The 23,758-nt window shown below is 46.8% G+C and overlaps 1 protein-coding gene across 6 annotated transcripts in view; it reads left to right on the top strand.

Moving 5' to 3' along the window:
* Positions 1–16,643, top strand: part of LOC119376164 (putative Polycomb group protein ASXL2) — a 58,728-nt gene extending 42,085 nt beyond the window's left edge. For all 6 annotated transcript variants that reach the window (XM_037646085.2, XM_037646084.2, XM_037646089.2 and 3 more), the window contains 2 exons: positions 4,874–5,476; positions 14,960–16,643. In XM_037646085.2, the coding sequence (XP_037502013.1) occupies positions 4,874–5,476; positions 14,960–15,523 (1,167 nt within the window). In that variant the 3' untranslated portion in view covers positions 15,524–16,643. The remainder of the gene's footprint in view (positions 1–4,873; positions 5,477–14,959) is intronic.
* The last annotated feature ends 7,115 nt before the right edge of the window (positions 16,644–23,758 follow it).

Genomic DNA, 23,758 nt, shown 5'->3' with positions numbered 1-23,758 from the left:
ATATATTGTTTACAGTCATCATAAATTACAATTTGGTGATCAAGGTATAGAAGAAAATAAATAGCATCATCGGCCAGATCTATTCAGTATGAACACATTGGTATCTAACTTGTTATTGTGAGTCAAGAAGAACATATCAAAATGCCCCGTAAGGCTAAGTGTTATGTCTAAAAACATGAAACTGAGAAAAATGCATATGAAGTTTTAGTTTCCCATAAATTTAGGTGGTATTGCACTATATTTGTATAAATAGCATCACTATGTATCTTGGCCCTTCAGGAACAATGTGATGCCATATATGTTACAAAAATAAAAGAGGAACCATGAAAAATTTGCCACATCATCATGCATAGTCTTCAAAAATAGTGTGAGAAATGCGCTACTCATCGCTTCACATTTATTTTTGAGCTTGTAGGTGTACACTGTACATGGAAATGACATGCCTTATGCCTTTATGACCTGCACTTTCACAATTTGCACCAAGTTCAAGGTCACACACACACAAAACAGGGGGAAAAAAAAACATTCTTTGAATTCTCGCAGTCACATGGGCTTGAAGGCACACTTTACAGCTGGTTGGGACTGTAGGCAGTATCCTTTGTTGACTTGTGCCTCTTCATGAGCTTGTTTTTCATGGCATTTCTGTCTGCATGGTCTTTGTTGCCCATGTAAAGCCTTCGGCGGTCCTTTTCAGTGCATCGACGTACCAGACAGCTTCCTGGAGAATAGCCCAGCTTCTCAGCAACTGCAGTGCTTGTCTTTGCAATCCCTTGATTGAATCTGCTGATAGCTTCAGCAACCGCCCTCTGAACACTGTGCAGTGAGGCATGCTTGTTCTTGGGTGCCTGATCCCAGATGACAGAGTGCAAGCTATCACTGGCATTTTGGGTCCTGCCATCACTGCACCGGTCCAAGAGGGCTTTTTCACTTAGCCACTTGAAGACTGGCTCTAGTGCGTCGCAGACAAAATCAGGCAGGCTATTCTTGTGCAGTGGAAGTTTCTCTCCTTTTGCCACAGCACGAATGTAGCTACACCAAGACTATGCCCCTTCGGGGCAAAGGTCATGCTTTGGGGCATCATCAGTTGAGGACATCTGCCACAGTGTAGCCTCAACTGCCCTCTTCATGCCTGGCACATCATTCTTGTGGCTTCGGAGGGCATAACCATAGTATAGTTGGTTATTTTTTTTATCTTGTCCTGTGTGAGACGCCCTTTTCCACCAAGTGGCTGGCCTTGGGCTTTCTTTTTGTCAACAAGCGTGTGCAAGGCTGCCCGATGCGCTTGTGGACATGATTTATGCCGCCCTTCTTTTCCACTTTCACAAATCAGTACACAGATTCTTCTGTCAGAGTGTGAAAAGTTCTGCTGTCCCCATCTGACAGCATTGTTGTATATTGCAGCCTGTGCTTCTGAAGGGATCGCTGAAACATACACAGTGCAGCTTGCACTTTCATTTGCCCTGCATTACAGTCTGTTTATTTGGCAATCTAGTGCATAGTGCAAGCTGCATACCCCTGCTCACTGGGTTTAGGACCGCGTGAACAGCCTAAGCAAAAGTTCAAGAGCACTACGTGGTCCACCACAAGCCCGGTGTACATCTCGATGATGCAGCCAGCAGCGACATGCGAACTGTGGCCGCGTGTCAGCCAGGTTCCGTCGAAAATCACGTCAATGTTTCCTGGCGGGTTGCCAAAGTCCTCGCATAACTTCTTAATCTGCACTACGCTTGCAGCCTCACATTCTGTTGCCGTATCATTGCATGCTTGCACCATCATGTCCATATGGCCCTGATAGGTCTTGTGATGCAAGCCACGGCTTGAAATGTTCATTGTTGCGAAAAGGTCCGAAAGGGCTGTTGCTCCCTTTCCAATACCTTGGATGGCCTTCATCACACGGACGTTGATTTCGAATGGAGTTCTTAATGCGTCTCCAGTCACACTCAGCGAAGAAAATTGTTCTTTTTGCTTGCCGCATGTTGAGCACGTCATCACGAGCTTCACGCAAAGCCCATACTCTTTTCTTGGGTCCTTAAGACACTGTTGCCAGTTTGTCGCGGCAGTCAGGGCAAGTCATCATTCCTAGAAAATGATTAAACACGCTCGAATCCACGATCAAGAATTCCATTCCACTGTCACTGGGGTTCTCCTGTTCCATGTTGACGCCGAGGAGTTCAAATTTTCATTTCGTTGCCGACTTTGACGCCAAGTGCTTTTTCACGTTGGCAGCGCTTGTTGTGCGCTGGCTATTTTCTTCAGCCGATAAGAAAATGGTATCGACGCATTCCATGATAGCACTCGAGACATGGGCCGACGAAGTATCCACGCTGGACGTGCCAAGTGTCGTTTTTGTACTCGAACAGCTGACCGATGATCCCCTGATGCTTTCCGCGCCAGCACTCAAGGCATGGGTCGACGAGGTGTACACGCTCAATGCAGTAGGTTGTGGCTCCGTATTCGATGCGTCAACTGGCAATTCCGCGAGTATGATGCGTTCTATGCTGGCACTCGAGGCGTCCACGCTGCATGTGCTAGGATGCGGCTCCGTGTTCAACCCGGCAAGCGGCGATTTCAAAACATGCCTCACTGAATTTTGTCATGCATTCCACGGTCGCTGACGTTTCTTGCCGAATGCGCGGCATGTAGTCTTCTTCAGAGGAATGTCTTCGGACATTGGAGCAGCTCAGTAACCACACCAGGTCAAACGTGGTTGTGACTCTGAAGAATGTCGCGGAGCAGCCGACACGGATCGAGCAGGCCTAGAAACGTGCAAGCAGGCGGCCGCAGCTATGCGAACAGAAAGAAAAAAGCAAAACAAACACGGCGGGCCAATAGGAGGCAAGCGCACGAGGGAGCGCGCTCTTTGACCAATCACGTGTGCGCAAGCGACCTTTGGAAAAAGGAGTGGTAGTGTCACTCTCTGCACCGGCGCCATTTTGAAAAGAGGCAAAAGACGCACAAAGGAAGCATCTTCAAAATAACTCCAAGATGGCGGGGCCCGGTCGCCACGTTCACAAACTACGAGCGCGCGAACTTCTAACATATTTAGCCGATTTTCGGTCATTTCGCATCCACCTACGCATCTATAACGCCGTTTTTTTATATTTCTCGATTGAATTCAGCTTTCAGAGTTCGCAGGGAGATTATTAAATGTTCGAACTTCGTGATAGTGCACTTTTTCAGAAATCAAGTTTTTTGTGTTTTTTGGCATTTCAAGGCTGCATTCCGCGCCGACGTTACCCAGACTACACTGCATCTGTGTCTGTTCGTGAAGAAGGGACGCCGAGTGCGCTCAAATGTGCATGCTCAGACCAGCGACGTGTGGCGGCGGCAGCTCTGGAGCGCCAGCTGTGTGACATCACTGCTCCTCGCGCATGCACAGCACGGCTCTTGTACGCGCACGCGAAACCACTCCGGCTCGGCCAATGTAGCTAACGCTACAAAAGTTGTTTCCATACATCCACCCCTTTCAGAATGTAACCACTGCAAAGCTTTTCGTTGACTGGACACCAAACCGCAAATCTGCAGCCGCTACCGATGGCGGTTACATGGTTAGCGCACGTTAGGCCTAGCCTCTTGGTTTGCAACTTGGCATGCTGCCCCAGGAAGAACAACGTGATATCGGGTGCAAAAAGAGATTGCACTTACTAGCCCAGCCAAGGGCAGCACGCATAAAACCAAGTTTGGGTTCGCGGTCGTGAGAAGAGCCATGACAACTATCATGCATAAGTCCGCCTGCTGGTGACAAAAGTGAAAGACCGCATCACAAAGCCTTTACATTTGTGGAACACTTATGGTGGAACTGAGGTAGCGTGCGTGATATCTGCACTCTACGACGACGTAGCTATTTTTGGACAAAAAGCCAAAAAGCGGTACCGTGCACTTGATGTGGGTGCCCGTTTGGTGCCGAGTGTGCGCCTGCAGCAAAGGCTTCTCCAGCGCCTAGCCAACCCTTCGCGCCGCATCCTGTCGGTTGTCTTCACCTTGTCTGTTGTTTATTTGCGTTAATTAGTTGTGTCTGTAGATGACCCTTCTTCACACTGCGTGCCCGAGACGCATTCTTTTTTTTGCTTCCCCCGCTCTGCTCCTCGTTAGTTCACTCCACGTCCCCTCCTCCTTCATAATGCCTTCGTCACTCTCCTTGGCAGGTGTACCTCTGTTGAGAAGCGCGGTTGTTGCCTCGCTTATCTGAGCCGCATTATCTCGGGGGCTGTGCAGTAAGTGGCATGCGTATACACTAAGTTCTATGGGATGATAAATGGGAGTAAGTAAAGACTGCATTATAGCCGGTGCTGCACTATAAACAGTTATGCTATATGTAGTCCGAGCTGTACGTGCATGGAATGTTATGGAATGCTGCTTAGTTCTGCTTTATTGAGCTGTTTTAGTCATCACAAATTCAATTTTTCCACTGCAATGAGCCAAGGGCCTTTCTCCCTGCTCTAAAATATGTCGGACTTGTTTGGGGCAGCGCTAAAGAACACACGGACAAAGACACATAGTAGACGCCACAGCGCCCGTGGCGTCTACTATGTGTCTTTGTCCGTGTGTTCTTTAGCGCTGCCCCAAACAAGTCCGACGATGAACCAGCTCGCCCAAACCAAAGTTTCGCTAGCTCTAAAATATGCTTTTGGCTGCTCCAAAAGCCTTTTTCCCTGCTCTAAAATGCACTTTTGGCCACTCCAAAAGCCTTTTTTGCTGCTCCGAAATGAGCTTTTGACTGCTCCGAAAACCTGCTCCAAAATGGCTTCAGCCAATCACATCACTGTACTGAGCATATTTTCTTTGTACATCACGTACACTTACAACTTACACCTGCAACTTTAGCATCAGTCCGCAGTTGCAGTTTCAAGCATAGGTCTTGTATGTATTGCAGCCTTGCAGAGAGGAGCAACTTGCTGTCCCAGATATTGTTTCAAGCACATTGGCACAGCCACTGGAGGCACCAGAGTGCGTTATTGCAGCGGCTGGTGAATGTACTGTACCTTGTGAGGATGAAGGTGGCGAACCACTTTCAGCAGAGCAGCTCTTGCTTAGGGTGTATGATGACAAGTCTGAGGAGGCATCTCCAGCTCCAGCATCTGAAGGTTGTGCCAACCTTGTCGAGGAAGCCGCGGTAGAAGAGGACACCATGGTCGAAACCGAGGTGGAAGTTGAAGATGCTTCGCACGAGGTCGTGTCCCAGCCGCTCGGCCCCATAACACAGGCACCCGAGGCAACAACCGAGGTCATCCTGACGACTGAGGTACCACCAGTGGTGGGTGCCGAGGAAGAAGTGGTCTTCCTGTCCTCACCAGTGGATCACAGTACTGTGGTTGTGACCACGGAAGAAGACGAACCAATGGACAGGGACCTGATGGCAGCCAACAATATGCTGCTGTTGCGGGAGGAAAGGCGAGACGATCACGCTCTCCTGAACAACATGGTAGAGCACAACAACGTCCCTGACCAGGTGGCTCTGGAGGTTATGGCACAAGAGGTGAGCATGCACTTCTCTCGTGCACTGATCTGTTTGGCATGTGCAGAGGTAGTTTTATGCTATGAGTGTGCACTGTGAATTGTGATGAAATCAAGGACGTTCTGTTTTAGGTTTGTGTTTTACACTAGCAGTTTTTTAACTTAATTTTTAAAATTTTCATTTATTGGTACTGCAACCTCTACCAGGCTTTTAGCAGGGTGGGATACTGTGCATGAAAGAAAATACAACATAATGGCTCTCAATATATATGTACATGCAGATGTTACAGTAAAAAAATGCTAAAGAAACAACATATGCAGGTTGTTATTAAAGCATTGATCAAATGTGCAAATGAAACAGAGGAAGAGGCAATGCAGATATCGTACAAACAGTTACTGCGGAAAAAAACCCAAATACGTTTCAGCCATCAAGAAGGGATTAAAATGCTGACAAGGAATCTGCTTGAACAGTGAAGCTGCTAAGGTTATTCCAGTCTCTGACTCTTTATGGAAAAGAAAGAATACTTGAAAGAGTCATTGTGAGAACAAAAAAGTGTTATTGTTAGTTCATGCCTTTGGCTCGTTGAATAACCGGAAGAAAATGAAATCCATTCGCTAACGTCGACGTTATAGTGCCCCTTAACTAATTGATATAAAAATTTTAGACGTGATGAACGGTTTCTTTCGGATAAGGGGGTGAAATCCATTCACTAACGTCGACGTTGTATAGTCGAACCCATTTATAACGACCTCGAAAGTGCCACGAAAATTGGTTGTTATATCAGTAGTTTGTTGTAAATGGACTCACCCTCATAAGCATGCACTTAGTGACGAAGCCGCTTTTTTTTTTTCTGCGAATTTTTATTGAAAAGTGCTAACAACCCCTCAGGTGAGAAGTTAGGCCTTTTCGCGTTGTGAAGCGATGCCCGCTGTGTGCACGAGCATATTAAACCACCTTTGCAGTGAACCGACACCATTTCACTAAACCGCAGTACCGTCATGTGGAGCCGATCATCCCTGGCTAGTTGCGTGCGGCGCGTCGCCTACTTGGCTCACGCCATCACTGCCGGGTCGCTTGCTGTATTACGCACAGTTGTGCGCTCTTTGTGCCCACTTCACTTGGACCGTGTACGGGTGCGGTATACGCTTGCTGTAAGTGCATCGACGTTTCTCGGTGCCCGTGCCTAACAGTAGCTCAAAACCAGCGAGCTACTTTCGTTTCTACGAAGCGACGCGCACTTCGGCGAACTTTCGTTTCTACGAAGCGGCGCGGCGTCGGCGAACTTGCGAACAGCATCATCGCGCGTTTGTAGTGCTTGCAGGGCTAGGCAAAGATACTTTGAAATTGTATCGTGATACGATACAAGATACTCAGTCTAGAAGTATTTGAGATACAGATACAAGATACTACAACACTGATTGTATCCGATACGATACATTCCAACTGTATATTAAGATACTTCGATGCGTTCGCAAATTTGTTACTATATATCTATATAATGTAGCACTAAATGTCTATGCACGAAAATGTTAGCTTGAAAATGTATTAACTGTGAACAATTTTGTCTCATTTGAATGAATGTGTGTTAGTATCTCAAAAGTTTTGTACTTCTTGCTCAAGGTATATTTGTTCCATTCCGAAACAACTTATTGGCTGGGATGGGAGTCGCTGCTCTGCTTGCCAACCAGCTAGCGGGTTGCCATGTAATCATAAGAACTTCAATAAGAAGCCTTTGTACGATAGTGCAAATACCACTGTGGAGTTCTACCTTGCCCGTAAACGTTGTGGGAATTCAGGCGTCCGCGCCAGTGGCTCGACGCCATCTTCCCTTGGAGAGTTCTCGTGTCCCTCTCCTTTCGACCGGACGGGTGGCAGCTGGTCATAAATTGCCGTCACTTTGCTGCCACCCCGCCCTCGAAGGTTAAACACGGTGGCCGATTGGCCCAATTTTGGCGGGATTTGGACCTGGCTCGCGCTCGCCTAGAAGCGGCGGGCGCGCGACCAGGTTCGGGAGAGACCACTTGGGGACCTCGAAGGGTGCGTACGCGTTTTGGCCGCTCCGGCCGGCGGCGATCCTTTGTTCTTTGTTCTTCGCCGCCGGCCGGCGGTTACGTCGTTTTGTCGGGGCTCCGGCCTCAGCGGGCGCGCGCTACCCTCCGCGGTCTCGAAGTCCCGAGGCAGCGCCTCGCGATCGTGCACTGTATGTTTCTTTCAAGTGTTACTTTGTCTGTTCTGTTCCTTCCGCTCTGGGGTGCGCGATCGCGGGAGCGCTGGCCGAAGGGTAGGTCGGCTCTCCAAACCTGGTTCTGTGTTTGCTTGTTTTATAGGTGTGCCATTCGCGGCCACATTTGGTAACTTGTATTAGCCAATTGGTGTCCTAGCTGTGTAATTATGTTACGTACGATTGGCTGCAGCGAATTATTGATCTCTTGTATTAAAATCCCCCGTAATAAATCACTGATTTGGGGAGTGTTGCCTAGGGTCTCCCTCGCTGCGCGCGACGGCTCGCCGTCCCTTCGCGGTGATGGGCCGAGTTCTCGCGCGCAGCAGTTCGAATGGTACACGGGCGCGGGACGAACGAGGACGCGGCAGCCTGCATGAAGCTCCCAGTGCTCGAACCCGCGGTGGTGTTTGAGCGACGACACCACAACGTATTACGGTTTTCGCAAAACCGTAACAGGTGTACGTCACTAAGAACATGTACCGCCCAGAAACAATTCACACGTATTGTACAGTGACACAAAGCGCCACAGGACACTGCCGCTATTCAGACTAATGCCACTTATAGCTCCGATTACTTGGTGATTAGTAACAGTAATAGAATTTAGGGAAGCCTAAATAAGGAAAACAAATATATCTAAGTGAAATAGAAAAGCGGTTGCCTGTCAAGCACAGCGATTAAGCATAGAAACACGATACAGGCAGCACCCCAAAGAGCTAATAATAATTCTTGCGTTTGACGTCCCAAAGCCACGATATGATTATGAAAGGCGCCGTAATGGAGGGCTCCGAAAAATTTTGACCACCTGGGGTTCTAAAACCTAAATATAAGCACACGGGCCTCTAGCATTTTCCCTCTATCGGAATGCTGCCGCCGCAACCTTCGGGTCAGCAGTCAAACACCATAACCACTGGACCACCACTGCGAGTAACCCCTAATAGCTATGCAAATTAAATTCAGTGCCTATAAAAAAATAGCGTAAAACGGCTTGTTGGGATGCTCATGAGAAAAACGGAGCACTTGGTATAACAGTGTTTCTTGAATACTTTTGCTAACATATATAAAATGACTCCTAATAATTTGATTATAACGGAAACTCGATTTTGCGATTTTACTTAGTAGTAAGCAGAATTTTTGTTACTGTATACGCCAGGCGCGCCAGGTTTATTATATATTTGCGCTCAACATCGCTTTTACATAACAGTAAATTCAAGTGGAATATAAGTATGTAAGCAGTAGCAGAAATGACGCAGGCAGTTAAAAGCAAGACTAAATCAGAGAGCTTACCTTGGCAGTACGTCAAAGGCATATTGCAGTAAGCAAACCAGAAAAAATACAATATAGAATCGTATGTAATGTATGGGATGGAAAAGAAGGACAGCTAAGAAAGAACTTCTGCTAACAATCAAATTGTGATTTTAAAAACTCTTTGAATAAATGAAAAAGACGCCGAGATAGCGGTTTATGTGAATGTTTGTTCTGTTAGATCCAGCATCGGCACCCGTGGTGCTGTAGCTGTTGGAATATTATTTGCATACAAGTTAATCTTTGTGCTTGTAAGTCAATCTTACGCGCACAAGATCCTTCAAATCGCCGATGTGTGAAAGCCACTAGACGCAAAGCAATCCCCCAAGCTTGCATTCTTCAGACTTCGTAACGAAAGACCACGCAAGAGAAACTTCGATAATGACACTACAGCAGCATGAGAATGTGTGCGAAAGACGTCGTGCGCATTGGAGTACGCGGCACAGGACAGTTGCTAAGTGCCAAGTGTCTTGGCACAGACACAACTACAACAAAAAAGCGATAAAACGAAAGGTCGGCTGGGCGTACATTCGCGCCCTTGTCTCTCGAGACGACGCGAGCGCCACCACACGACTCTGCTCCACCAAGGGGTACGCTCATAGCTCAACGCCTATCCTCGCTGGAAAATTATGTGGAAAGATAATGTCATGGCCTTTAATTTTATTCTGGTGACTTAGTGGCAGCGGTATCAGCTTGAGAAGTGGCGTTCAGCCAACATTTATTGTTTCGCACGGTGATGGTGCGATCGCAGTATCTTGTATCTTCAGATACACGATACATTCTTCAATGTATTGGAAATACAGATACTGATACACGTATTGCGGGACGTATCGCGATACAGATACAAGATATCCAAAGAGTATCTAAGATAGTATCTAAGATACATGTATCTTCGATACTGCCCAGCACTGACTGCTTGTACCTGATCAATCAGAACAGTGTACGCCACACGTGCAGCTGAGCCGATAGCTACAGACGACTGTGATAAGGCTGTCGTATCTTCGATACTGCCCAGCACTGACTGCTTGTACCTGATCAATCAGAACAGTGTACGCCACACGTGCAGCTGAGCCGATAGCTACAGATGACTGTGATAAGGCTGTCGGCGATAAGTCAATGGCACATCCACTGCCGGCCGCCACATCACCTTCGCTCTCTTCTGATGCTTACCCGTGAAGGCATCGCCGCAATCGCATGGAAGTCGTAATCATTGATCGGCCGGTCTCTGCCGTTACCAAAAAGATGAAAGACATTTTGCGGCAGATTGTTGCGGCGACGCGGTGAACTTTTAAGCGCCGAAAAGTTATCGCGGTCATTGCTTATTGCATTTTATGGCTTCTTGCGTTCCAAGGCCTAGGTTCATCGTAGGCGGTCGTAGCTGCAGAGAACGGCGCCAGAAAAGGTTTCCGTGTGAAAGCTGACCACAAGGCTTCATGCTGCCTCCTATTTCTTTCCTTTTTTCTTTTATTCGTCACTGCCATTCTGCCACTGAAGCAATGCCAGGAAAGTGAGCGACCTCGCTCGCAGCGTCCAAAATCAGTGTGCGGTGCTCATCGATCTCGGGCATCTTCGTCACGAGTAAACTGGAGCGTGGCACGCGCGAGCGCGCACTTCTCATGCTTTAGAAAGCCTGCTTTAACTTTTTTTCACTTCGTATGCACCATATTTTTACTGTGACCGTGTCTGAAGTGTTCATTGTAAAAGTAGGAGGCCTTGAACAATGTCCACTCTATGTGGATGCAATTTCAATGGGTAGCATAGGAAAATCGTAAGTGCACCGAAATAAGGTCGTTATAACCGATAGATTGATATATCCGGGATCGTTATAAGTGGGTTCGACTGTAGTGCCCCTTAACTAATTGATATAAAATTTTTAGACGTGATGAACGGTATCTTTCGGATAAGGAGGTTAAATTAGCGCGAGCTTGTAGTTCAGACACTGAGCTGCGTTGAAAACCGTTGTAAATGAATTGTATGGCTCTTTTTTGGACATTTTCTAGTTTGAGAATGTTACCTTTTGTGTAGGGGTCCCGTATTATAGCAGCATAATCTAAGACTGTTAAGACAACGGATTTGTAAGCTAATCTTTTTACAGCAGGGTAGCCAGAGTTAGCGTTCTCCTTAAAAAGAATAATTTCCTGTAAGCATTAGCTGTAACGTAACTAATACGTTTATTCCACCTAAGATTGTTTGATATTCATAGCCCAAGATATTTGAATTCCGACACCTCAGACAAAAGCACGTTGTTAAAATTACACGTAAACAATAAGAGACCTTTCTTTCGAGTTATCCGCATAAAAACAGTCTTTTCAAAGTTTATACACATCTGCCACTGCTTACACCATGAAACAACATGCTGAAAATCATTGCTTAACAGTGCCTGATCCGATTGATCATTAACCTCCGTATGGAGAACACGGTCATTCGTGTACAGTTTTATTTTTACAGAGATGTCTTTTACTATGTCGTTTATACCGGGTGTCCCAGCTATCATTAGCCAAGGATTAAAGAATACAGTATTAGAGGCAGGCGAGTGAAATCAGTTGCATATTGCTGACAGCCACCTTGCGCACTACAGACTTTTTTTTTGTAATTAATTTGTTAATTAAGATTATTTAAATTGCTAAATATTGACTTTAGGCAAGAAATGCAACTTCCAAAGTTTGAGAGTGTCATCAGAAACCCCCATTGCATTATTTGCCACAAAGAAAGCTGCAAAAGCCCGCGAAATACAAAAAAAAAACCACACGACTTGCCGGCTCTGTTGCAATAGTAGGCCGATAAGTTGGTGGTGGTTTGTTGGCCTGCGTCAGCCAGTTGGCGTGCGGGACGGTGCAAGTTGTAGCGAGCACAGGCCAAGAAACCACCGTTAACTTATAGGCCTGCCACTGCAACGGAGCCAGTAAGTTGCGGCCACAGCTGATTTCATTTGCTCGAACCACTACTTAGGGCAGCAGGTTCGCTACGTGCGAATGCGCTAGTCACATGGTTCTTTTTCACGTGGAGTTCGTGTGGTTTGTGAACCACAGTGTAGTGGTACATGTATTCTGCTGTGGCAAGTTCATGTCTCTCGTGATCAGTTGCTGGCTTGTCCTAATGTCCTCCTAGACATATTGTTGCAGCATGTTACCACTGTGAAAGCAGGAACTTGGTCACTTGTTTTACATTTCCATCTTTACTGAAAAAGGTTCTTGATCACAGTCAGTTAAAAACAATTATAGACCTAACACATGCTTGAATTAGCTCATTTTGTGTGTAATAAACTTTGCGATTGTACAGTTGACCTTACGAGGAGAGGAAGATAGAGCATTAGGTATAATGTATCACATTGAAGAGGTAAATAGCAGACCATTGAATGACGAAATGGATGCCAAAAGAGGGGAAGTGTTTTGAGCAACCAATTGCGATTTGGATGCTGTGACAAGTATAGGAAATCTATCACTCATTGATATCACATGTAATATTTGGAAATCCTTGATGCCTCTATCCTGGAATGAAATTGGTTGTGATTGTGATGATGAAATCTGACAAACAATTGATTTCACAGTGTGTTTATGAATTTGGCTGACTCTTATGTGTACAGTAAAAGCTCGTTAATTTAACCCCCATAATTAAATAGGAAAATCAGATAATTCGGACACGCTCTCCAGTCCCGGCAAGCATATGTATTGTCTAATGGCATCAGACTCATTAATTCGGCCATATTTGGCCCCAACCCGTTTAACTCTGACGATCCTCAGCGCGCGCCAAGCACGAAGCTCCCCAAATGTGCAGCGCAAAGGAGCGAAAAAGAGGTGTTCGTGAGCAACCGAAAAGGCCGCGGGCCTTCTGGAAGATGTGGTCACCATCCACAATCTTACCACAATCGCGTTGTTGGTGACCAAGGCTTCTCCGGCTGCGGCAGACTTGTTCTGTTTTCACTTTTACTCGGCGCATGCGAACTGCGTGGGTGCTATCTATCGCGTCGATAGCGATGGGGTCAAAGCTACCACAAGCAGCAGTTTCGTTTTCGCCGCGTGCCTTCAGAGCTGTGTAGTAGCCATCCATGATTGTGCATTAGCAAGCCAGGTTTATTGAGCAGCAGATGCAGTGCTCAGCAGTTTTGCTTCGACTCGGGGTGTATAGGCCATCTTTAGCGACCACAGTTTTTTCCACATCAGATGCGGCACTCAGTAGCTTCGTCTTGCCTCCCGGCACTGTGCACTTAACATCGCAAAACTCAAACATGGTGGAAGCTGTTGAAGATGAAGAGCTTCAGTCTTGGTCTGCATGCTGGCATAAAACTCGCTTAGTACATTGTGATGGACGATCAGTTGCCGACCATTTTTTCCGGTGAAAAAAATGACCATCACGTGTGCCTGGTGGTGTCGGTGGTGGCAGTACCTAATAAAGGATGGGTTCAGAGCATGTTCCAGCTTAATACATGGCGGTCTTGAGCCGCGGTCACATTGTGAATGAAGTCGCGAGTGACGAAAATTTTGGCTTTTACACTGGTCTTATGCAAAATAAGTTCAGTAATACCTCGTTAAATCAAACTCGCATATCTCGAAAAATCGGCCAAGTCGAAATTTTCCGCGGTACCGAACAATTTTCCATAGGTGCAGTGTAGTATTCATTGCCCTTTATCTCGAAGTATTTCCGTGCCCACTTTCGGTTATCTCGAAATCTTGACTGGGAGTGGAACACGAACTTCGCCGCCGAACCGTTTCACAAAATATTAGCGGTAAAATGTCATACGTTTCACAAAGTTTGCGTGAGGCTGCCGCGCTTACGACAATGCTGACACTGTTCCCCAATGTGAAGTCGGAACTCAGCGGCATAACTTTGTCGAGCAGCCCTGTGTCATGTAGATGTGCACAGAGGCAGGCCCTGCAAAATAGCACGGTTCGTACACGTCATTTTGTTTACCGTCATAGATGCGATTACAGTATTTTATTTACGCAAGGCACGTCGCATGGATTTTTTCGTCGGCCGTGTGATGTGGCGAGCGTAACGCCGCCAAAGCAAAGCAAGTCACTGATGCTGCAAAGAGAAGTAGCCCTAATCAAAGAAGTGGATTCGAGGCTTGCAGTTTCTGGACGTCAGAACGGCGCTGATTATGTGGTTGCATTGTGCGGGAGGAAGCCCTTCCAGTCGCAACATTGACAGAGAAGGCCGATTCTCTGGAGTTAGGAGCGGGCTTCACAGATCTCACCTGCAACATCGGCTGGTTTGACCATTTTCTTAAGCGAAACAACATGGCACCACGCATGGTATCGCGGCAGCGTTGACGCAGCTACTCAAGGGGTGACGACATCAGACGAAACAAGAAGCATACTTCGCTTGATGCGTAATAAAGTTGAGTGCAGCGGTGCGGACGATCGCCACATGCGATGTGTTAAGCAACGCGAGATAGCTTTGCTAGGTGCAAGTGTCACTGAGAGGCAGACCAGCCTTAGTTGGTCTTAACTGCACTAAATAAGAAGGCAGTGCCGAAAAACACAGCTGGTTGATAGCTCTGGTATGTCATTATTTTTCTTTAAAACCTTTACAAAGAGCGAGTTCGGCGCTCCTGTTAAGAAACTGGTCATTAGTGATAACATTTTTAGATAGAACTGGACTTCTCAATGGAAATTGCGCAACTTTGCTTATCTCGAAATTTTTTCTGGTTTTCACTGCTTTGAGTTAACGAGGTATTACTGTACTAGATTTACGTATTCATCGAGAAAATGAAAATGCATTCGTGTAACAGACACATGTTTGTTGTTTCCTTGATACTTTTGATAATTTGGCATTCGGTTAATTTGGACATTTTTTCTGGTCCTGTGAAATCCAAGTTAACGAGCTTTTACTGTATATCTAAGTGAACAGAAGCATGAGGATACAATACCCAGCTTCCCGATAGGCTTTTGGAGTCTTACACGCAAATTATACTGGTCTTTGTGTGTCTGCACAAAAAGAAAGAAGGAAAAAACAAGATAACACTTTATCCTTTGCAGGAGCCTGCCCTAGAAGCTGTGGCTGAAGTGGTTGAAGTTGAGGAAGTCCCACTTGAGCTAGACATGGTAGAACCTTCACCACCTCTAGTGTTCCAGGCTCTGGTCAGGCCGAGCTCCCGGAGTGCCACGCCCGAACCAGCAATGCTCCTCCACAGCGCACAGCCACTGGTCGTCGTCACTCGCCCATCGAGCGCGCCTGTCACCGTGCCCGAGAGTGCTCTCCTGAAAACTGCAGCGCGAAAGTCGCTGAGCTGCCGAGACCTGTTGGCCCTTCAGCAGCAGGTGTCGTCATCGGCAGCTTCGCAAACGGGCATAGCGTCACAAGTGTGTGTGTCGATCGAGCAGGCGGGCGGTGGCGTGGCGCTCGTTCCTATCATGGTATCTGGAAATGGCCGCCGGCGAGGGGGCCACGGTGGAGACGGTACTAGGTGTGGCGGCAGCAGCGAAGCCGGTGCTTGTGCTTGCAGTCTGAGGCCCATGGCAGTGTGTCGCAAGTGTGGTGCATTTTGTCACGACGGATGCATAGGTCCTTCCCACCTGTGCGTTACCTGCCTCATACGGTGACAGAATGCGTTATGCGTTGTTTTTGTCAAGGAGAGACTGGTAAATTGTGCCCAAAGGATGAACAGCAAGACTGGCTATGGTGGCGGTGCACACACTGATTGTGACTAAATGTGCAACACCAGTGCTAGTGATCATGTCCCACCGCAGGTCTCCCGACCCTGCCTGTGAATAACAGTTAGGACGTCCTTTGTACTTGACCCATCATGGGTTGCATTGTTTGTCTTACCACGTAACTCGCTGCGTTGACTTTTCACCTGTCAATTCTTATTTTTTTCCTTCTGGTGCAGGATGCCTGACGCCTAGTATTTATTCAAGCTGAATTTTGTTTGCACTGTCCAAGCGCAACAAATGATGACTTGCAGCTTCCATAAACAGCATTGTTGCTGTCTCTACGAAGCTGATAACGGATGCAAAGAGATGCAAATTGTGTTGGGCGAAGCATTAGCTGCTTCCCTCTTTCTGTGTGAGGTGGTCGAGAAGAGTGCCAGGTTCCCTTCCTGGGACGTGCGGGCTGCTCAGTTTTCGAGGACCCCTGTGGTTGCCAAAGTTTTTAAATGTTGTTTTCCAGCATGTCTGTCACCATGCTGGTGTGGTATCAGAAAAAAAAGCGAGCTTGTAAGAGCAGTTTGTGAGATCATGCGCCTAGTAGTTAGGGATTGTCTACATTTTGTGCGTAGTCTTTCCTTCAAACCATTGCTGGCATGTTTGGAAGCAAGAAATGATGCGATGGATGCATGGACCACGTTTATTTTCATTTCCTTTCAACTTTGGGTGGCTCATCTGTACATGTTTCGAAAGTAGCTGGGATGGATGTTGTGAGAAAGAATATTTATTTGTCTTGGTTCCTGAAGTGTAAATTGGGGCTTAAGGTATTCAGGGATGGAACTGACTCAAGTGTAGGCAGTTGCTTGAGGAAGGTTCTCAAGTGTGCGTGTTCAAGACTCACTAGAGTGAAATGTTGCGTGAAATGCTTGTTGCATAAAGTTACCTCTAGTATATAAATATATATATACATATATATATATTATACATAGTCCAGCTATGCTGGGTCTTCAGTTTGGCTACTTCTGATACACAGGCTTTTTTTCTCATTGTAAATAAATATTTCCAGTTCGCTAAAGCAGACTCTCTTTATTCTACGCTTCCGTGGTTGCCATGCTCAGCTGAATGCTCAAGCAAGTTTCTTCAATTAAGTAAAGGCAAGTCAAATGGTATTGATAAGTTGCTGCTGTAGTAGTATGGGATGTGCCACTTAGAATAAGTCTTCAGTGAGCAGGAAAACTGTGTATCAAATGACAGAGAGCGCTAGTGGCCATGGTATTTCTACTTTCTGAAGCTCCTCGGGGGTGGCCTAGGCCAGCAGGCCATGATTGCACCGGAGTCCTCAATAAAGTTGTAACCGCCACCACAAGAAAAGATTCACACACAACAGGGCGCTCTGTTGTGTGTGAATCTTTTCTTGTGTGCCCCGTTGATTCGTTGTGCTATACAAACTACAGTTATGTTATACCACCACGCCCAGTCTTCAGCCTATACTCTGGCAGTATATGAGAGCCATGGGTCGGCAAACTCACTCATGAGTCAACTTACTCAGACTCACTCAGACTCAGATCGAGCCATGGGTCTGAGTCCGAGTGAGTCCAGTGGAGGAAAACTTTGACGAGTGAGTCCGAGTGATCCCTAAGCACAAAATATATTTGTTGAGCGAGTCTTAATGAGCTCTGCCTTTTATTGCCGACTTATCGTCCTATCTGCTCATCTTCAGCATTACTGTCAGCCTTATATCGGCTTACGTTTATACTCGAGTCTATTCACACACAACGCACTAGCATTCATGTGCCACCTAAATATTGATCAGAGGTGTTTAAGGTGAGGGAGTGGGGGGTGCCATGGTCTTCCCCCGCAAGCTCTTTCATGGAAAGTTCTTGACAAAAATATCTCGTGTGAGTCACGTATTTCATAAAAATGCCCTTACTGGATTGAAACCACTGATAACTCGTACTAGAAGGAACAAGGTCAAAAGGCATATCATAGAGCACCAATTATGTGAGAAATCGGTGTTAAAAAGCGTTGACTCCATGATAGAAAAAGCTCATTTTATGCTAACGGACTCATGAGTCGACTCACAGACTCTGATCCAGCCGTGAGTCTGAGTGAGACCGTCTGAGTACTATTTTGGAGAGTCTGAGTCCGAGTGAGTCCGGTTGAGGAAAATTTTGGCGAGTCTGAGTCCGAATGAGCCCTAAGCGGAAAATACATTATTTGAGTAAGTCTGAACGAGCTCCACATTTTTTGCCGACCTATGATGAGAGCTGAAGGTATGACTAACTTCTATCGAAATGGCGCGTACTAGGTAACATGCATTAATTCAGTGCTTCCACTCCTGTGCCAACTGCGCCAAATTGTATTTACTGTGCCATCCTGATAAAATTGACGTGAACTGTGCCAAACTGCGCCAGAGTCTGGGGTTTGAAGGTACTATTAGCATCCAGACATGGGCGTCAGCAACGAAGTGCAGACTAGACCCCCCCCCCCACACACACACACGCACACACACACACACTGCCAGTGTAACACGGTTGGCTCACCTCCCAAATACTGCGGACGCCCTAGTGTTGATGCACTTTAGTATGTCGCCCTTGTCTGCCACTTCTGCTGATTTAAGAAACGAGATTTGTGACACCTTAGGTGCACGGAGTTTCTTACAATAATACCTAGAGGGGAATCTGGCGCTAGTGTCTACGCGGTCTCCTTGAGCGGCATTTCAACCACCATGGGAATGTGCAATAATACCTAGAGGGGAATCTGGCGCTAGTGTCTACGCGGCCTCCTTGAGCGGCATTTCAACCACCATGGGAATGATGGGAAGTACAGGCTTCGGATTTGCTTCGTATGGATTAGATTCTTGAGATTCGCGACGCTTGTTTGCCGAGTCTAAAGCAAAGCGATATGAAGTTATTTCCGATTAAAACTTACTTCATTCTTTTGTATGCAAAACTTATTGCAAAAAGTTTGCGTGACCGTGAAATAGAACTGAAACCTGGACAAGGTCAACCACCAGGGTATGCATTGCTCTGCAATTGTTCATTGTTCCAGATTTGGCATCACAGTATGATGAATTATTTTCTTTACAACACATAAAACAAACGCGCCTGTCTTTCCCTCGAAAGTACACATTATTTATTTATGGAAATAACAGTACCGTATTGAGTGAGGAACACTTAACGTATCATCTGCTGCGATGCCAGATGCGTCTGTCCAAGTGGCCTGCCCCCAACGCATCTCTCGTTTTGTTGTGAAGTCGAGTCAGAGGAGTGTGACATTGCGTCTGCTTAGCTTCGCCGTCGTTTTGCAGCCGACTTGAACGAGTTTTGACAAGTAGCCCTTATCACAAAAGGGGAACTCCATGCAATTTCCTGCACTAGTATGGGACGCTACATCAAGAACTCTGGCTACATCTATGCGCAGCGGTGAGTGCACGACGCTTTGCCAAAACTGTCATATACAGCCTGTAAAGCTGCAACGTGGCAGCAAAGCAAGAAATCTAGCGGTCTTCAGCCTGTTTGGACAACAAAGGCACTGCTTGAGTGCTTTGCAACGCACCCCACTGCCCACGCCTCGCAAAGAACAAAACTGAAACTATAGAAAAAGATCCGTACAGTTCGCTAGCTAACGAAATTCAATCCGAAGCCTGTACTTCCCATCATTCCCATGGTGGTTGAACGATCGCAGCGCCACTTTTCTCTCTAGGTTATCGTATGAAACTCTATGTTAGGGGGCATTTAGAGGGCAACACCTTGTGATGCCCCCTAAGCTTGTGGCAGCAGAGCTTGACCACTTGACCCCCTAGACTACAGATGCGACGTAGCTTTTAAAAGATAGGCACCAATTGATCCACAGAAGCATGCTCCATGCACATAAGATAGACAAGACAAGCATAATTTGTCTGTGAATGTGTGTCAGTTGGTGCTCATTTTCCAACTGCTGTGTTTCACCAACTATCTGAACAGAAGGTTCTCCACCGATGCTACAGCTTTGCACAGCTATTCATCACTATATGCGAGTCTCAACACCTTGTGATGCCCCCTAAGCTTGTGGCAGCAGAGCTTGACCTCCTAGACTTTTGATGCATTCTGCTATGCCAGCATATATTAGAGACCACTGATCACCCGGATAGTTCTTTGCTTAATCAAGAAGTGTGTTGTGTATCAACAGCAGAATTGTGGCGAATTTAAGATTATGAAAGTATTTAAGAAAGTGTTTAAGATTATCAACAGCAGTTTCCTTAGCGAGTCAACGTATTGCACCTTCCCAGCAGGCGGGTTCGACAGGTATTGGCTGAATTCAAGGTCTGAGCCTAAAGAAGGGGCCTGGACCGAGGCCTTCGTTGTATTGGAACTACTAATAAACGTTGTAATTAGGCGCAAGCAAAAAAATGCGCCGCCTGCTTCGTATGAAATCGGTTCCCACAATGCGTGGGATCTGCCGGAATTTCTTTTTCTCGTTATGCCAACCAGAATTTGGTAACTGCTACACGGCGATGAGATTGTCGTTGAGCGTAGGTAACTCCGAATCTTACGGTGACTAAGACAACGAACACATACAGTATGTAATGTGTACGACCTTGACCGTTTTTCGCTCCTCCTCGGCGGACAGATCTCGCTGGCGTTAAAATACGCTGTAGCTGGTCACCAGCAGTCGACGACTCGTGGGCATATAGTTTGCGAGGGCTTACATAAAGTTCTTCGCTGCAAGAATCTAACTTTCAATGAGCTTTCAATTATTTTTGCACTTTGTCATTGGCACTTCGCTGTCGCTACTTGCTGCGACGTGTCTACGTTACACATGTGATAAGCAATTAACAGAATCAATGGAAGATAATCTTGGATCATCGCAGTCATTGCAGAGCACGACAGCTGGTGATGTTAGCCGTATTCCTACGTTTTTTCTTGTGCAAGAATAATCGCCAATTTTACTAACGTTTGTGTAACCACGTTGCGGCCAAAACGCAAACCGAAACTGAAACAAACGTCGGCTCGCCTTGGATTTTGACTGTTTTCGATGAGTAGCCGTTTATTGGTGTGGCGCGCCCATCCTCCGCGACTCAAAACAATGCTTTAGATTGTCTTGTAGATTACGGTCAGGATGTTTGCTGTCATGCCAAGTCATGCTTCACGACTTCGTTACTGCAGGCTGCCTTCGCCACTACGGTGCGACGACTTCACGGTAAGAAACAGACACTGACATAAAAATTTCAAGCTCGAGATGTGTCCTTCATTTGACTGTTCGGCATGAGTAAGTATTTTTGACCAAGTTTGAATGACGTCCGTCACCTGGAAGTTATTTTATTTCGAGAGCGAAGAACGTACGAAGGCTCAAAGGGGCTTTCATCATCCTGCGATATCGAAACGATCGAAACTACTGTGACGTGTTTCGGTGTGGCGCATATGGGCGCATACCATTCTGCTGAGTGACGATGCACTAGTAGCGATGACGTCGCCGATTCGAGTGTTTTTATCGTGGCGCCGACGCCTGGAAACGCTCACTCTTCATGCCTGATCTTCGTCGCGCCGCTTTGAATGATTTCATGAAATTACAAGACGCAAACCACCAAGAAAAGACAGGCGAAAGGAAAGAGCATGATTCGACGTGTGTCCGTCAGTCCGCATGTCGGGAAATTGTGTTGTTGAAAGCGCGGAAAAAGTGGAATGAGTGTGTCGTTTCATTACACGTGAGGTACACGCCGACACGACGACAAGCTATCAAATTGGAGTAGCGTATAGATAAATATCATCGCTAACAAGTAACACGCAGGTAGCGTTAATAGTGAATTTTAGTTCGTCCGTAGACTCAGCCGTAACCGTGAGAGGCCGGATAGGTGGGGCCATCTGGCGGCGCAAAGAAGGACTTTGCAAGCATAGAATCGTTATTGTAGGAACATAACGTATTCTATTTCTCCGCTGGTGTGCATTCGACCCCTTTGCGTATACCGAAATACCGTGCACGCTAAAATTCTCTAATATAGCTAATTGAGACACACCAGCGAGCATGGCCCAAGCGTGCGTCCCCTTGGCACCTCCTCGTTGCTGCTTAAAACGGCGTCCATTTTTGAATCGCTGTTTTGCAAATCGCCGAAGCGAAAATGATTCGCGAATCCCGGCGATTCCAAGTCCCAGAATGTCGTCTTCAACACTAGTCGACAGTTCTGACGGCGATGCTGGTGACAAGGCGTGACTGAACGTGTGCGCCTAGCCAGGAGCCGTAACTAAGGGGGGGTTGAAGGGGTTCTGACACCCCCCCGTAATTTTTTCATGCTTTAACTTTTCGGGTGACACTGACACCCCCCGAAATTTTTTCATGCTTTAACTTGTCGGGTGACACACAAAGTTAAAGCATGAAAAAATTTCGGGGGGTGTCAGAACCCCCTCAACCCTACTTTCACGCCTTCACAGCGACCACCAGTTGTCGAAGTTAGGCGTTCTGCACACAAACACCCACCGAAAAAAATTCCTGGGTACGGCCCTGCGCAGATGAAATGCTGGCTGGGCAGCTGAGCCTCACGTCACTCCTTTCTGTGGACAAGTGCTCAGCTAGGGCGCGGTCTGGAGGTGGCGCTGCCGGCGCTAACAAATGGCGGACTTGCCGGCCGTTTTGAATCGTGCTAGATACCGGTGATCTAAATCAATAAAACAGGTGGTTATTCATCCCTCAGTGGCATTTTGGGTCGCGAATCGTTACTAGGGGGTCGATAACTACTCGCGGATGCAAAAATCTTGGCATGCGTAAATTTGATGTCAGTGCTCCTTTAAAGGGACCGACAACTGCCCAGAATATGAAATGAGTTGACTCCACTGATGTAAAGATTGTCTGTTGCACTGACTCAAACCAACCCTGTTTTTTTTGTGAGAGATGGATTTATATTTTTATTTCTTAATTGCAAGTCGCGAAAAATGACATGCGGCGCCTCTGGCGACAAAAACATGAATGGTCCGATGAAGACGGCCACGTGATCGTTGATTCCTGTACGCGGTCGGCGATTTTTTTGTTAATATTGAAATATTGTTCGTTTCTTTATATTAAAAGGTATTACTCCATAATAATGTACATATAGGCCTGCGTTAGTAGCATAGGCGTGCGCAGGGTTCCCCATTAGGGGGGGGGGGAGGCAAAGGTTCGTCGCAGCGGGCCCCCCACCCTACTAAGTCAATGTATGGGGCAGATTTTGCGCCCCCCTCCTCTTAAGTGACTAGAAGGGTCAATGTACGGGGCAGATTTTGCGCCCCCCTCTGAGGTGATTAGGGGGGGCGGCCGCCCCCCCCCCCCTGCCCCCCCTGTGCGCACGCCTATGGTTAGTAGCGTGCATTAAAGTGGCGCTGCCTTCGCGTGACGTAATGATTCCGTGCTCGTCAGCGCGTCTTGAGCAACTTTTCAGCGTGCTCATGCAACCGTGCACGCAGTTTCCAGGTCGCTAAGATTTTGGAGCGACATAGTTTTGCTACCTACACTTCGTCTCAGAAATGACGTGCGCTGCTACTCGGCGCGTCCGTGCATATGCACAGTTACGTTTTCGATTACTTGGCTTTGCTCGTGTATCGAGAGAGTAACGACGCCGGGACAAGCCATATCCATGACACAGGCGCAGGCAACCTTGGGCGCAGGCGCACACAACGCTGTACAAATACCAGGAAGGTGTATAAAGCCACACATCTCATTGTAACAGCTTGCTTTTTTTCAAAAATGGTTGGAAAGCTCAAAATAAAGGTGGTTAAGCATAGTTACCGCAACTCCCGCGAAAGCAGAACGACAGCTTTCACAAGGGCTAGCGGCATCGCTATCAATTCTCAGCGTTGCTGGAGCAAGCCTCCATGCGTGTTTGGAGCCTTTCAGATTGAAAAATACTGCTTATAAAATAACTATGTGCTTTTCGGATAAACCACTGCAGCTACAAATGCTACGAAGGGTGAGCTTCCCGTCGCGCCGTAAAAAACTGGGTCGAGAAAAATCACTTGTCGGTCCCTTTAACTTTGGGTCCGCTCACTTATATGACCGACTCGCCATTATCAATCATTCTGCCTGCATTCTCCATGCATTCATTTATGGCGATTGTCTACAGTTTCATTTCAGGAAGGTGGCTACATTGACATTTTTGGAATGCATTAACTCGCGTGCAAAATTAAATGTTGCACGGAGCGCCACGGACCATACTACGCTTTTTTCGTGGTCCAAAGTTTCGCT

This window comes from Rhipicephalus sanguineus, unplaced genomic scaffold (genome assembly GCF_013339695.2).
Source record: "Rhipicephalus sanguineus isolate Rsan-2018 unplaced genomic scaffold, BIME_Rsan_1.4 Seq1108, whole genome shotgun sequence".
Classification (NCBI taxonomy): domain Eukaryota; kingdom Metazoa; phylum Arthropoda; class Arachnida; order Ixodida; family Ixodidae; genus Rhipicephalus; species Rhipicephalus sanguineus.
Note: the sequence above shows the minus strand (reverse complement) of the source record. Positions and strands in the feature narration are given on the sequence as shown.